Source organism: Callithrix jacchus, chromosome 10 (genome assembly GCF_049354715.1).
Source record: "Callithrix jacchus isolate 240 chromosome 10, calJac240_pri, whole genome shotgun sequence".
NCBI classification, from domain to species: Eukaryota; Metazoa; Chordata; class Mammalia; order Primates; family Cebidae; genus Callithrix; species Callithrix jacchus.
Genome location: NC_133511.1, coordinates 79,823,269 through 79,836,596, shown reverse-complemented (window position 1 = coordinate 79,836,596; position 13,328 = coordinate 79,823,269). Strand labels below are relative to the sequence as shown.

Genomic DNA, 13,328 nt, shown 5'->3' with positions numbered 1-13,328 from the left:
TGGTTGACAGCCACAAGCGTGGATCCAAGCATGCTGGATTAAATAGAATGAGAAATCATGTCAAATTTTATGTTCAAGGTCCATTTTCACCAGTCTAGGTTAAAGAGGGCAGCAGGCCTTCTGGAAAATTGCAAGAGTTTAAGTTGGCTGCAAGTTCAGTGTGATTCCAGACTACAGCACAGCTGCCAAAATAGCAAACACAAGACCTGGCGTTCTTCACACAAGCACAATGTTCAGGACAAGGAGATCATCACTGTGTCGTGTCCTGCCCACAACAGACCATTTCTGGAGCACAAAGTAAAAGGGGGCAAGCAACTGCAACCTAAAAAGAATGGTTAAAGAAATGGGGCATTGTAGTCAGAAGAGAAGCCTTAACAGGTATTTATTCACAAACGTCTCAAGGACTGACATATGGTCCAGGAGAGACCTTCTTTTGCATGATTCCAAAGGAAAGAACCTCGGGCAGATGGGTGAAAGTTCCATGGGAGGCAGACTTTGGTGGCAGAAAAGTACAACTAAGTCAGCCCTGGCTCAAGTGTCACCAGTCTGTGAGTGTGGCCCCCTAAAGAAAACTCATGGTTCTCTTCTCCCATGACCCTACTGCCAAGCAGAAAATGCTGCAGTCATGTTGGCTTTGAAGACATTCCACTGGTCACTAAATGAGTGTGTCCCATAGTAACAGGATAGGGCAATGATGTGACCAGGTGCTGAAGTGTGTGGGAGGCTGGGGCTGGGGCTAGGAGAGGTGGTGATCATTTTGCTTTAAAAGATTAAAAGAAAAAAGAAGAAGAAGAATATAAGAGTCCCAGGATCCAGGCTGTTGTTAGGGTAGGGCCCAGGAAGTTTTTTAAAGTTAAATTTTATTTTAGTTTTTGCACTCTCCAAAGGCATAACTAGGTTTGGAAATGACTACAAATGACTCCGCAACATGCTGGTTCCAGGGAAAGTCGCTTTAATAATTGGTGTCTGGGTTTGATGGCTCAATAATCCCCTCAGCCCTACTCCTCCAGATACTCAGAGCCAGTTTCTCAGAGCCAGTTTCTGAGGTTGGCAGCCCCCTGCCTCTGCCCTTTTGCCTGCTGTTGCTCTGCTTTTCATGCCGCAGCAGCAGGGTCCCTGCTTTTGCTATGCACAAAACTGCTCTCTCTTCCCTCCCAATGGTCTGCACCCTGGACACAGGCCATCTGCCCTCAGCCTCCTGCCGATGCACCCGCAGCCCTGGGCATCCTTTCCCTCTGCTGCTACCACCTGGAGCTCCTTGTCTCCTGTCTGCCATCCCTTGGGTGCTCACCTTTCTCTCTGGCTGAGAGAGGAACACCTTCCCCTTCCTCCATCCATCTAGCTCTCTTAGAGAGACAGCTCACACCAGAGTTCTTGGGGCTTTAATGATACTTCATTTTTTTTTTTCCAACGAATAATGATTTAATGCCTGCTATGCCCAGGTACTGTTCTGGGAACTGAAGATAAAATGGCAAATAAGAAAGACAAAATCTTTGCTCTCATAAAGCTTGTATTATAGCTGTAGGAGGCAGTTGATAAATGAGAGAATTTCTGAGAGTGTTTAAGGCTATTAAGAAAACAAAGTCAGGCGAAAGTGATGGGACACATAAATTGGTAGTCATAGAAGCCTCTTTAAAGAGATTCCCTTAAAAGACAAGGAGTTGGTCAGGTAAAGATCTAGGGACAACCTTGCCAGGCATGAAGAATAGCAAGGACGAAGGCCCCGGGGAAGAAACGAGCTTAGTGCGTTTGGAAAATTCAAAGGACAGTGTGGAGGAGGAGGGAGGAGGGGCTTCCAGTAGCACTTGGTTCATATATCCTGGTGTGACTCCGCCCATTTTCCTACATTCCTGCTCCATACATGGTGACTTGTTCTTGGAAACCTTCCCTGGTTTATGAGACTCAGTCCATGAGACATATTTGCAAATATCTCAGCCACAGCTGTAGAAAGGGTTCAAGTTATTTCCCATGGGTCTCCTGGCCTCAAGCAAATCAGTAGATGTGGGTTGGTCCCCTGTTAAAGTTCTCCTGAATATTTCATGGAAGTTTTGAATATTTCTCTGAAAGGTAGAAGCTTGCTCTACATAGACCTCACAAAGGACTTCAGGTGATCTCACTTAACTCCTTGCCCTGTCCTATCTGCACCCCAACTCCAGCTCTGTCAAAACATCCTGTCAAAGTGGGGCATTTTATACCAGCAAGAGCCGGCAAGCATCACAAAAAGCTTTTTATATGATATAGCAAGCTTCCTGACACCGTAGATGCTCCAAGAGAGGTGCATTTGGTAAAAATCAAACATAATTGCACACTATTGGAGGAGAAAAAAGAGAGACAGAGAAAGTAATGCTTTAAATGACTTGGACCACTTGCCACTCCATTCAATGCATGCACATGCCTGAGTGAGCATGGCCTGAGCCCCTCAGCTCCCTCACTCCATCATATGTTGAGGATTTTGTGTTTGCATGTCAGGGCAAACCAAGGGCTTATCTGCTATGCAACTGAGGAAACACTGATCTCTTCCAACGCTGGAGGGAAAATAGAAGTGCTAGACTTATTGAGACATGCCAATTCATTTCTATTCTCCACTTACAAAAATATCGGGGGTAGGGTGTTTAGATAAGGTTAGATTGAAGCTGGCATCTAGGTTATATTTTATGTATAATTTCAAAGGATTAATTTTGACTTATGTGATTTTTGCTTTCCATGGCTCTTCTTGAATCTAGCCCTCTAGTCCCATCTTAATGGGACTCTACTATACTCAAACATTTTCTTTCATTTTCATTCTGAATGTATACGCCAATGGGTTTTCATTTTTCTTTTTATCTTCCCACACCACCCCTTTGCTATCTTGTTTATTTACTTTACCTTCATTCCTTTCGTTCTTTGCTGCTTCCTCTTTTACTGAGAAAAAAGAATGAGACAAAGGAGGCCACAATACATGCACATTTACACCCCAGCACTCCTGCCCCTGCTCTTTCTTTTTCCCTTCTTTTTTTCTTTTGACACAGGGTCTTACTTTGTCACCCAGGTGGGTATAGTGGCACAATCTTCACAAACTGCAGCCTCAACTTCCCTGGCTCAAGAGATCCTCCTGCCTCAGCCTCCCGAGTAGCTAGGTCTACAGGCATGAGACACCACAGTCTGCTAATTTTCGTATTTTTTTGCAGAGTTGGGGGTTTGCCATATTGCCTAGGCTGATCTTGAACTCTAGGGCTTAAGCAATCCACCTGTCTCGGCCTCCCAAAGTGTTAAGGTTACAGGTGTGAGCCACCACATCTGGCTTCCTCTGTTGATACTTAGCAGGAACATCAGTTTATATGTTGTCAAGTTGATCCACCTAGATGACCTTTCACTGAGTGAGAGAATAAGACATATTGTGTTTTTACATGACTATGCATGAAAATATGTGTCAGAGATAGTTAATATGGTCCCCACAAATTTTCTGTTTCATTGTTTTGAAAAATAAATCCTCCCTCAAGTTCTAGCTGGGCATGTGGCTATCCAGCTAAACGCTGTATTTCCCAGCCTCCCTTGCAGCTAGGTATGGCCACATGACTACATTTTTGCCAATGGAGTATGTTTAGAAGTGCTGGGTGCAGTTTCTGGGTCACATCATTAAAAGAAAGCTGCTGTCCTCTACTTCCTCTCCCTGCAGTCCCCTGCATGCCGACTGAATACAGATGAGCAGAGGTCCTCCTCGGTTGTAACCATGCCAAGGAGAATAATACCCTAAAACAGTGCTGTTTAGGAGAAATAAGCTCAAGCCAAATGAAATTAATTTTATATGTTAACAGGTATCCATTAAAAATAAGTGAAAAACAGGCAAAATTGGTTTTAACTAGTATATTTTACTTAATATCTATAATTATCATTTTAATATGTAATCAATACATAAATTATTAATTAGAAGTTCACTCTTTTTATACTAAATTTTCAACAATTACTGTGTATTTTATAGTTACAGCACATCTCAATTCAGAATAGCCACATTTCAAGTACTTCATAGCCACACGTGGCTAAATAGCCACCTATTGGACAGCAGAGTGCGAGAAGATGGCAGGGGAACAAGATAGAAGGTGCCTGGTTCCTGGATGGGCTTATGGAGCAAAGACTCCCATCATGCTGGGTCTCCCATTTACCTCTTGTTTAAAACACTGTGTTTTGGGTTCTGTTAGTAACATGAGTTTAGCCTGTACCTGATGTTGACCTATATCTGACAGTCTGTATAACAAGCAAGTGGAGAGTGTGAGAGTGAAAAGTTCCTGATATGCCGGCCCATAGTGATGAACATATCAGTGATTATAGCTTCTTGTTGCAGTTGAAAGAGTCAGCTGTAATGAAACAACTTACTTGTGTATGGGGAAGTACTCAAGTTTTAAACCTGGAAAAATTCCATTTTAATATGCTTTTTTTTTTGTATTTTTTTCTTTTTTTTGAGACAGGGTCTCGCTCTGTTGCCCAGGCTGGACTGCAGTAGTGTGATCTTGGCTCACAGCAACCTCGCTTCCTGGGTTCAAGCAATTATCCTGCCTCTACCTCCCGACGGGCGCATGCCACCATGCTCAACTAATTTATGTATTTTTAGTAGAGACAGGGTTTCACCATGTTGGTCAGGCTGGTCTCGAACTCCTGACCTCATGAGCCACCTGTCTTGGCCTCCCAAAGTGCTGGTATTACAGGCGTGAGCCACCATGCTCAGCCTGTATGTTTTTGTTTCTTTCATTTCCTGAAACTCAGAACAATAAACAATCTCCACAACCATTAAACATTAGCTATGTATGCATCTTCTAATTTTTATTTGCAGTTTAAACTAAAGTCGTAATGGTTAAAAAATAGTTACATAATAAAAAAATGGGGAATAGTGCAAAAAAGGGAAGAGAGGTATAGGAGGGGTAGCTTAATTATAATATCAGCAGCAGCACTTAGTTTTTAAAAACTCCACCATACGGGGAATAGTTTATATAAAAGGCCTCATCTAGTATATTTTCCCAGATATTTTCTAGTATATTGTCCTTTCCAAACATATAATTTTACAGGCATGTTTATATAACAGCTGTACATAAAAATAAAACAACAGTCTAATCTGTTTTTTCTTTTTTCTTTTCTTTCTGCTTTTGTTGTTGTTTTGCCTACCCAATTTGTTTTTGTTTCCCCACAAACAAAAGGAATTGGCCAAAGACTGACAATGTTGTTCACATTTCTAAATTAGTCCTCTGGTTTATGGAAAAATGTAACACTGAAGCCAATAAGAGAAAAGAGCAAATATGAATAAGGATTTATCACTTTATATTACTTTGTGTCCTGAGAGATGTCAGTTATTAACTTGATTTGTTGTTCTGTTTTCCTTGAAGGAAGGCTCACTATCCAGAAGGCTGAGGGTAGCTGAGTGAATTTCATTCTACTCCCAACTAACTTCACTGAGGCAGCACAGAAGACTGGTCAAGAGCACAGATTTAGACCTAAGATTGTATTCTGATTCCACTGATTATTATCTGTGTGACCATGGGTAAGGAACTAAACCTCTCTGAGTCTTAAGTCTTCTCATCCATAAAACAATAACAACAATAAACTGCCTCAAAGTACTGTGAGGAATAAGGGAGATGAGTAGGAAGAACTTAACACAGTATCTTAGCCAGGGCTTTGCTGCTAAGTATTTTTCTATTTCCAAAATAATCATCACATAACATTTGTTTTTAAGCAACCACTGTGTGACAATTTCTTTTGACATGAATTATTTCTAATTTTCACAGGAACAATGGGAAAAAAACACCCTAATTTTATAGATGGAGAAGTTTTGGCCAAGAGAGGTGAAGTGGCTTCCTGGGATCACACAGTGAACAGATGACCAAGCAAGATGAAACCAACCCACCCAACATCAAAGCCTATGTGTTTCCCACCAGGCTGAGGTGTCTACTCCTCTGGTCAGTGTGTGTCTGTATCAGTTTGGGACAAAGAAAGAGAAAGTCATGCAGCTTTGGGTTTCCAAACCTCCCAGTTTAGGCAAAAACCCCAATTATGCTTGAAGTTGGACCAGCTTTTGAAACCTCTGCTGGACATTCTTTTCCCATCAAGTTCCTTGAAATGTCCCTTTAAAGAACATCTAGGAAACGCCATTCTCATTAGCCAGAGTCTGATGTTATTTTCCTAATAAACAGAACTTCAGTAAGACAAAACAGCCTCTTTTATTTTCAATCAACTCTTGAACATTTCCGTGGATTTTCTTCTATTTGGCTTGAAATTGTGATCTGGGAAAGGCTGGTCCTGCAAATTGTCCTCCTATATAAAGGAAGCCCCTTGAGGATCCTCAACTTGTTATTTTTAATCACTGTAATCTCCTTTTCAAATGAGGCCCTGGTCAGAAACAGAGCAGGCCTTTCAGAGCTTTCTAAAGCACAATTATTGCTGTTGGAGGGAGGGGAGATTATGGGGAGAGGGAGGGAGAGTAGAGAGAAGTGGTGGGAGAGAAAAAGAAGTCAATATTATACTAACAATTTGGAAAAGACCAAATAATGATCTCAACTGGATTCAGGTTTTGGGGAAGAAACTGCATGTTTCACTATTTTTTTAATAGTGACCATTTTATTCCAGTCTAGAGTTCCTAAAGACTATACTTAGCAGGCACAAAGAACAGAAGCTACTTGGGGATGAACTGTGGACAAAGATTTGAGGCAGGAAAACAAGTCATTGATTCCAAGGATTGTGAGGAATTCTAATTCAGGAAAAAATTAAAAAGCGAATAGAACACCAGGAGAATGCCAACTTCACAGCCCTAAGTCAGTACAATGAGCAGAATGTGTTAGAGTTACTTTTAACACAATTATTCTAAGAAAGAAGGAGCCAACAGAAAATGTCACAAACTAGGCCAGCACCTTTTCTTTCGAACTTTAAGTGGCGGAATCAGGTTTGCTCATTGCAGAATATTTACTTGGAAAACCTCACCATGGTTCCTGCAAGATCTCTTTCGAGGTCTCTTAGCCATAAGAAGGGAGAAAAGATGATTGCCCAATCTACGGCCTGAGTCGGGGTGTCAAAGTCCAGAAGGCTGTTTAGGCAGGAGTAGTCTGTAGGGTGAAAGTCCAGGACCCTCCCTATCAAGTCCCATGAATTATTTTAACAAAAGTCCCCACCTGCGGGCCCTGGACTTTTAGGTAGTTCTGAAACCTCTTTGGCCACCTGAATACCAGATGTGCCTCCTTACCAGTGATAGGGCCACCAGCTGTCAATACTCAACTAAAACGCAGATTAGTGTGAAAAGCTGGGTACACATGGCCTGAACCCCAGACTAGCATAAGTCACTGAAAAAATCTTCCTGGGCTTGCATTAGGAAGAGTCTTAGGCAAGGCTCCTGATATGAAGAAATATCTCATTCATTCATTCAACGAATTCATGAGGACCCAAATAACCACCATTCACTACTAGATAAATGGACTTAAGGGGAGCTGAGGACATCTACTTTCAAACGCACATACACCCTTCAGAAACAAAAATCTGATCAAGAATATACCTCCATTAGTAAACCAATAAAGGTCTCACATTCAACTCTTATGCGTATTAGGCACTTGTTTTAGCTCAAGCACACTGACCTTTGTAAACTCATTTACTCCCTACCACTACCAAGAGAGGATGGATAAACAGCTTTTTTTTTTTCCCAGCAGGAAATAGGTACAGAGGAATTAAATGACTTACCCAAGTTTACACAGCTACTAAACCTAAGTCTGTTGGACTCCAGAGCCACTTTTTTCTCTGCTACGTGGAGCGGTGGCAGTTTCCCCTGTGAACCCAGGTCCTCAGTTTTGGGGAGGGCTGAATAGGCCAGTGAGGTCACACCCGCTTCCCTGTGGTCCAGAGGGAGGATCCGCCGCTTCCCAGCTCCACCGAGTGGCAGTCGCCGCCCGTCGGCGCGACTCGCTCCAGCCACGGCGGTGCCAAACCGCGCTCTCCCTCCCGGGCTGGGCGGGATGTTCGCCCAGAATCTTTCTTTGTGGAGTACCCAGGATCCCGCGGAGCTGCGCGCCAGGGTCAGACTGTTCCCCGCCAAGTGCTCAGCACGCCAAGGCGCCAAGGGCACCTAGGAGCCGGCTCTGAGTAACTCCTGGGTGGATAAAGTCGGGGACAAAAACCCAGGAAAACGGGAAAAAAGCTCCAAGAAGCGTGGCCCTGGCGCCCGCTGACACTGTCCCCAACTTTCTCCTGTGTTGCTCCCACCGCTTCCGTCCAAGGCTCTCTGGGGAACTGGGAAGGCGGGGAGAAAAGTACAGCAGCTGGGAGCCCATTTGCCCCACCAGGTGCCCCAGTGACCCACTGCAACCTGCTTAGCACCAGAGCTGACTTGTGAAGGGGCGGGGGTGAGGGGACACGCTCCCTCGTGGGATCCTAAGTGAGGCCAGACAGGCTCCCTTCCCTTCCTGGTTACCTGTCCCCCACCCGGAAAGCGGCTACTGTTGCAAGAGGAAGCGATGTCTGGGGAGATGACCCTGCTGCGGAGCGAGGTGGCAGGCTGTGGGAACAGTCAGGGGTCTTCAGGTCGGTGCTGGTCGAGCTGCCCGTCCCGCCCAGGAGGCGCTCACCTGCTTGGAGACCTCCTCCCTGAGCTCCCGAAACCCCGCTCTCAGCCGAGCAGCGTAGGAAGGACATCCCTGGGTGACGGAGCCTCCGGGGTGCCTGAGCCAAGGTTCTCCGGCCTCCAGGGAGCAGGCCTCGGGCATCGGGGCTTCTCTTTCCATCTTCATCCACTTCCCCTTCCAGCTCCGGGCCTACCCAGAGCTCTTTGAGGACCCTGTTCCCATTGGGAATCTGTTCCGGAAACCCAAGATCCTCTGTCTCGTCTGGGACCATGAGATAATAATTTGGGGTTCTTTCCAAGGACCCTTTCGAGGATCTTTCGGCTGTCCCTGCCCTTCCTTCCCGCGCACCGCGACCGGTTAGGGAGAAGCCAAAGTTCCTTTTCCTGAAGGGACCTATCCAAAGAAGCCGGAGTGGCCGTCCCGCCCAGAGCCGGTCTTTAAGAAGCGGGTACCCTCTCCTTCAGGGACGGAGCAGGGAAGTTGCAGTCGCTGCCTTGCCTGGGACCCGACCAAGAGAAGCCTGGGCCCCCTCCAGACCGATTTGGAGCAAAACGGGCTTACTTCCCTCCTGCAGACGGCCAGAGGAGAAGCAAGCCTCCCTTGCAGTCAGGCCGGCGCGTGACGCGTGGCTCAGTTACATCCTCCGCCTAGGAACCAAGCGTCGGAGACCCGGGCTGCCTCTCCTGGCTGCGGCCTCCGCGACGGTCCCAGACACTGGCTTATGATGCGCGCGGCGGCTACAAGGGCCGAGGATAGCCAGGACAGAAGGGCCCTTGCGGGGTTGCACCGGCGCCGCGCGCAGGGAGACCGCGCGCCCTCCTCCGGCACCGGGCGGTCGGCGCCCTCCGGGGACCGGGTCCCGCACTCCCCACGCCACGCCGGGCAGCCACTTACCGCGGTAGCTGGTTCCCGGCTTGTAGAAGTCGGGGTCGCCCTCCACACGGAGGCTGAACTCGGTGTAGCCCTCGCGCCGCGTGCCCTGGGCGCGCAGGATCCGGCTGCAGTAGCCCTCTGACTTGGGCACTTTGTCCAGGGTCTCGTCGGAGAAGGCCAGCGCCGCGGCCAGGGGCAGCGCCAGGGCCAGCAGGGCGGGGGTCCGGCTCAGCCTCAGGGGCGCCGGGGACAGCCTCATCCTCGCGGCCCCCAACTTTGTGCCGCGGCCGCCGGCCTTCGCCACGCGACTCTTGCCCGAAGTGGTCCCGACGAAGGTGCGACCTGGCGGAGCTCGGGCGGAAAGAGGGAGCTCGGAGCCGGCGTAGGCGACTCGGAGACCGTGCCCGCCGCGGCTTGGTGGCCGCGGAGCTGCGCTGCGCTGCGCTGAGCTGAGCGGAGCGAACCGGAGCGGTGCGAGGAGGGGAGGGCGGCGGCGAAGGAGCGGGAGGAGGGAGGGCTGATTTTGCCCAGATCGCCGAGCGCAGCGCTGTTTTGTTTCCTCCGAACTGGCGATTAGCTGCGCGGCCGTGTTTATTTTGCGACGTGGGATTCTCAGGGTCTGACGAAGAAATCGTGGCATGCTACGGGACACTGCGGGCTCTGTCCCATCGCCTAGGAGGCTGCTGCTTCAACTCCCAGCTATACCCCGGACCCTGTGGAGGACGGTGCTCAGGGAAGGGAAAGCCTGAGAAATAACTTTTGTGGCACACCTGCTCTGTGCCCAGCAATATGCTTGGCGGTTTACTTACGGTATCGACTCACTTTCATTTTCCCTACCCCCAATAAACATTACGTTATTCTCACTCATTTTATAGACCAGCAAATCAAGACTTGCGACCAGTTAACGGCAGGGTTATAGGCCGCGACTCCAGGCCCATTGCTCTCTCCCCAAGGCCATATTGGAACAGGTCAGATGGGAGACTGAGAAAGGAGAAACGACTTAGCTACAGCGCTTAGGGCCCACAATACTTTTGGATCTATGAAAATGTTTTATTTAAAATCAGGAGAAAAAAGGTTTAGATCAAACAAATGTTTACTATATAATGTTAATATATTTGTATTTATATCTCCACAGTCATAAAATATACTTAACCTGGAGAAAGGAGCCAGCAAAGGCAAAAGTGCCTAAGACTCAGGAAGGACCTCCTACAGCCCTGGAAATGAGTTTTGAAAGATTCTGTGAAGAGCCTGTGTTTTCTTGGCTTACATTTTAGATCAGTTTCTCAGTCCCCAGGGACAGATGTTCAGAGAGGTGCTAAGCCTGAGGGCCTGAAGGGAAAAGACCCAGGGCAAGAATCTCTCCCAGTGTCTGCCTGGGAAGAGAACCGAATCAAACCTCAGTCCCGCCACTCACCGACTGGGAAGCCTGGGCTAGTTATTGCACCCTCCAAGCTTGTTTCCTGCTTTGGAGAACAAGGGAATGGGGTGGGTGCCAGTACACCCTTCCTAGAGGGGAGAGTGGGGAAAATATGCTAGAATTAAATTATATGACCCATGTAAAACACTTGAGTTGGTCTCCAGTGGCGCCCACTCCCTCACCCACTTGAGGATTCCTTAAACCCCCTGCCTCTCAGTGCACAGGAGCGCATCCCTCCCCAGGTGCTCTCAGAAGCTTTGGTTTCCTCTTCTTCTTTTTGCTCAGGGCCTTCAGCACACCTCCTAGGCCTACATTTAGCAAGCAATCTCCTTTGCTTTCCAGAACAGGGTTTTCTTTTTCACAGCACTACAAACAGGCCCAGGGTGCCACCTGCGTGGGAGGCCTTCATTCCTTCCTACCTGCCCACTTACTTCTCAGTGCTTGTGCTGGAATTCCTGCTGCCACTATTAACTGGATGCCTTTTCTCAGAGGTCACCTGACAGTAACCCCTTGCTGAAGCCAATTATGCGCTTCTCTCATCCTAGCCCTTCTTGACCTTAGCAGCACCTGATTCAGCTCTCCTTTTTGAGGTGAGGTTCACATCTACGTCTGAGTGCTGAGGGAATTGTCTGCATCTTCACTTGACTGGCTCAGAGCTCATGCTGCACTCCAAGTGGCACGGTCCCATTCATCCAGCATGCTTTCATTAAGCGTGGATTTGGAGCTAGGCTCTGTGCTGACCGGTAGGTAGAAGAGGGAACAAAAATTCATCCATCCATCTATCCATCCATCCATGCATCCACTCATGTGCTCAGAGCTTGGATACAAGACACACAGATATGTTACTTGCCTTTGAGATTTTACAGGCCTGTGGCAAAGGCAAATATTAAATACATAATTATATGAATATTTTCAAATTATAATTGTGATGTATACTACAAATTAAAATAGGTGGTTCTGGAAAGTGCACCTGATCTTATCTCAGAGGGCAGGAAACTAGAAATGAATAAATTATGACTTCTGCCTTCACAGAGCTTAGGGTATGTCTGAAAGCTCAAATCTGTGCTCTTGAACCTCTTTTCATCTACAAAAGGTTCAAATCTAAGTTGAAGGTGGGTGAGGATGAATTAGGCAGGAATGTGATATTTCAGTTTGTATTGGCTATTGACAGGGAAACGATGTGAAGTAGGCAGCCCCAATTCACCTCTGCACTCCTATTTTCCAGATTAGGAGCCTATGAAATTACCTGCTGAAGTAATGTTCCATGGCTATTACGGGAAAGAGCCAAGATTTAAAACAGACCTCCCCATACCAAATGAGGTACTTTCCAGTACACAGTGTTGGCCCTATCATCTGGGCTATGACGGCAGGCTCTAATCAGCTCACCAAGCTCCAATGTTGCTACGTGAGCTAGGTTTCTCTAAACCAGCTTGGCTGTCACTCAGACCTCTGCTCTCCTCGCCACTCGTCCAATCCATCACCACATCACCAGTTTGGTGCTCTCCTCCACCACTACCCCAGTCCGAGTTGACATTCTCTCTCAGCCTCCTAACTGGGTTGCCCTTGTCTACTTGTGCTCTCCTTCCATCTGTCTTCTCACTGAAACCCAAGTGCTCTTTTTTAAAATGCAGATTTGAATGTCAATCCTGAGGTTAAAATCTTTTCTCAGTGGCTTTTCAGGGCTCTCGGAATAAAAGCAGAATCTTCAGCAAGGCCTCCAAGGCTCTGCTTGATCTGCTTCTCCAGCCATGCAGCTCTCCTCACGAGGGCTTTGCCTGTGCTGTCCTCTCTGCCTGGAATCCTATTTTGCTTTTTGGTCTTTCCTACCCACCACTCTCCATTGGCCAACTTCTATGCACTCCTCAGATCTCAGCGTGAAACTGCCTCCTCAAAGGCCTTTCTGATTTCCTAGAATAGATCCAGCCCCTAAAACTCTGCTGGAACTCATGAGTACCTTTTCTTTTAATCTCCACCTCCTTCTTCTTTCTTCTTTTCTTTTCACTCTCCCTCTCCCCTCCCCCTCCCCCTCCTTCCCCCGCCTGCCTCCCTGCCTCCCTCCCTCCCTCCCTCCCTTCCTTCCTTCCTTCCTCCTTCCTTCCTTCCTTCATTGCCCAGGCTGCTCTCAAAGTCTTGGGCTCAGGTAGTCCTCCTGCCTCAGCCTCCAAAATTGTTGGTACTATAGGCATGAGCCACCACACCCGACTTCTTTTAATATTCTTAAGATTTATAATGACCTATTAATTTATATGCTTGATTTTTAAAATTTTCTATGTGTTCAGTCTTTGTCTCTACCACTAAATTCTAAGCTCTAGAAAGATAGGGAATGTCTATGGGGCTTACTACTATATCTTCCACGCCGGGCTCACAGTAGGAGCTCCATAAATATTTGTCCTCTGAATAAAAAGTTTTTAACAAGCTTACCCTCAGTAGGCTACCCTTCTGACTCAGCCCAAATTTTAAGACTTGACCTCCAA

The 13,328-nt window shown here is 47.1% G+C and overlaps 1 protein-coding gene across 3 annotated transcripts in view; it reads right to left on the bottom strand.

Moving 5' to 3' along the window:
* Positions 1–9,907, bottom strand: part of SPON1 (spondin 1) — a 300,022-nt gene extending 290,115 nt beyond the window's left edge. For 2 of the 3 annotated variants that reach the window (XM_002755075.6, XM_035265886.3), the window contains exon 1: positions 9,459–9,907. In XM_002755075.6, the coding sequence (XP_002755121.3) occupies positions 9,459–9,696 (238 nt within the window). In that variant the 5' untranslated portion in view covers positions 9,697–9,907. Of the gene's footprint in view, positions 1–8,567 lie in introns of all 3 variants that reach the window. The other variant, XM_009007713.5, reaches the window with a different exon arrangement.
* Positions 9,908–13,328: the final 3,421 nt, after the last annotated feature.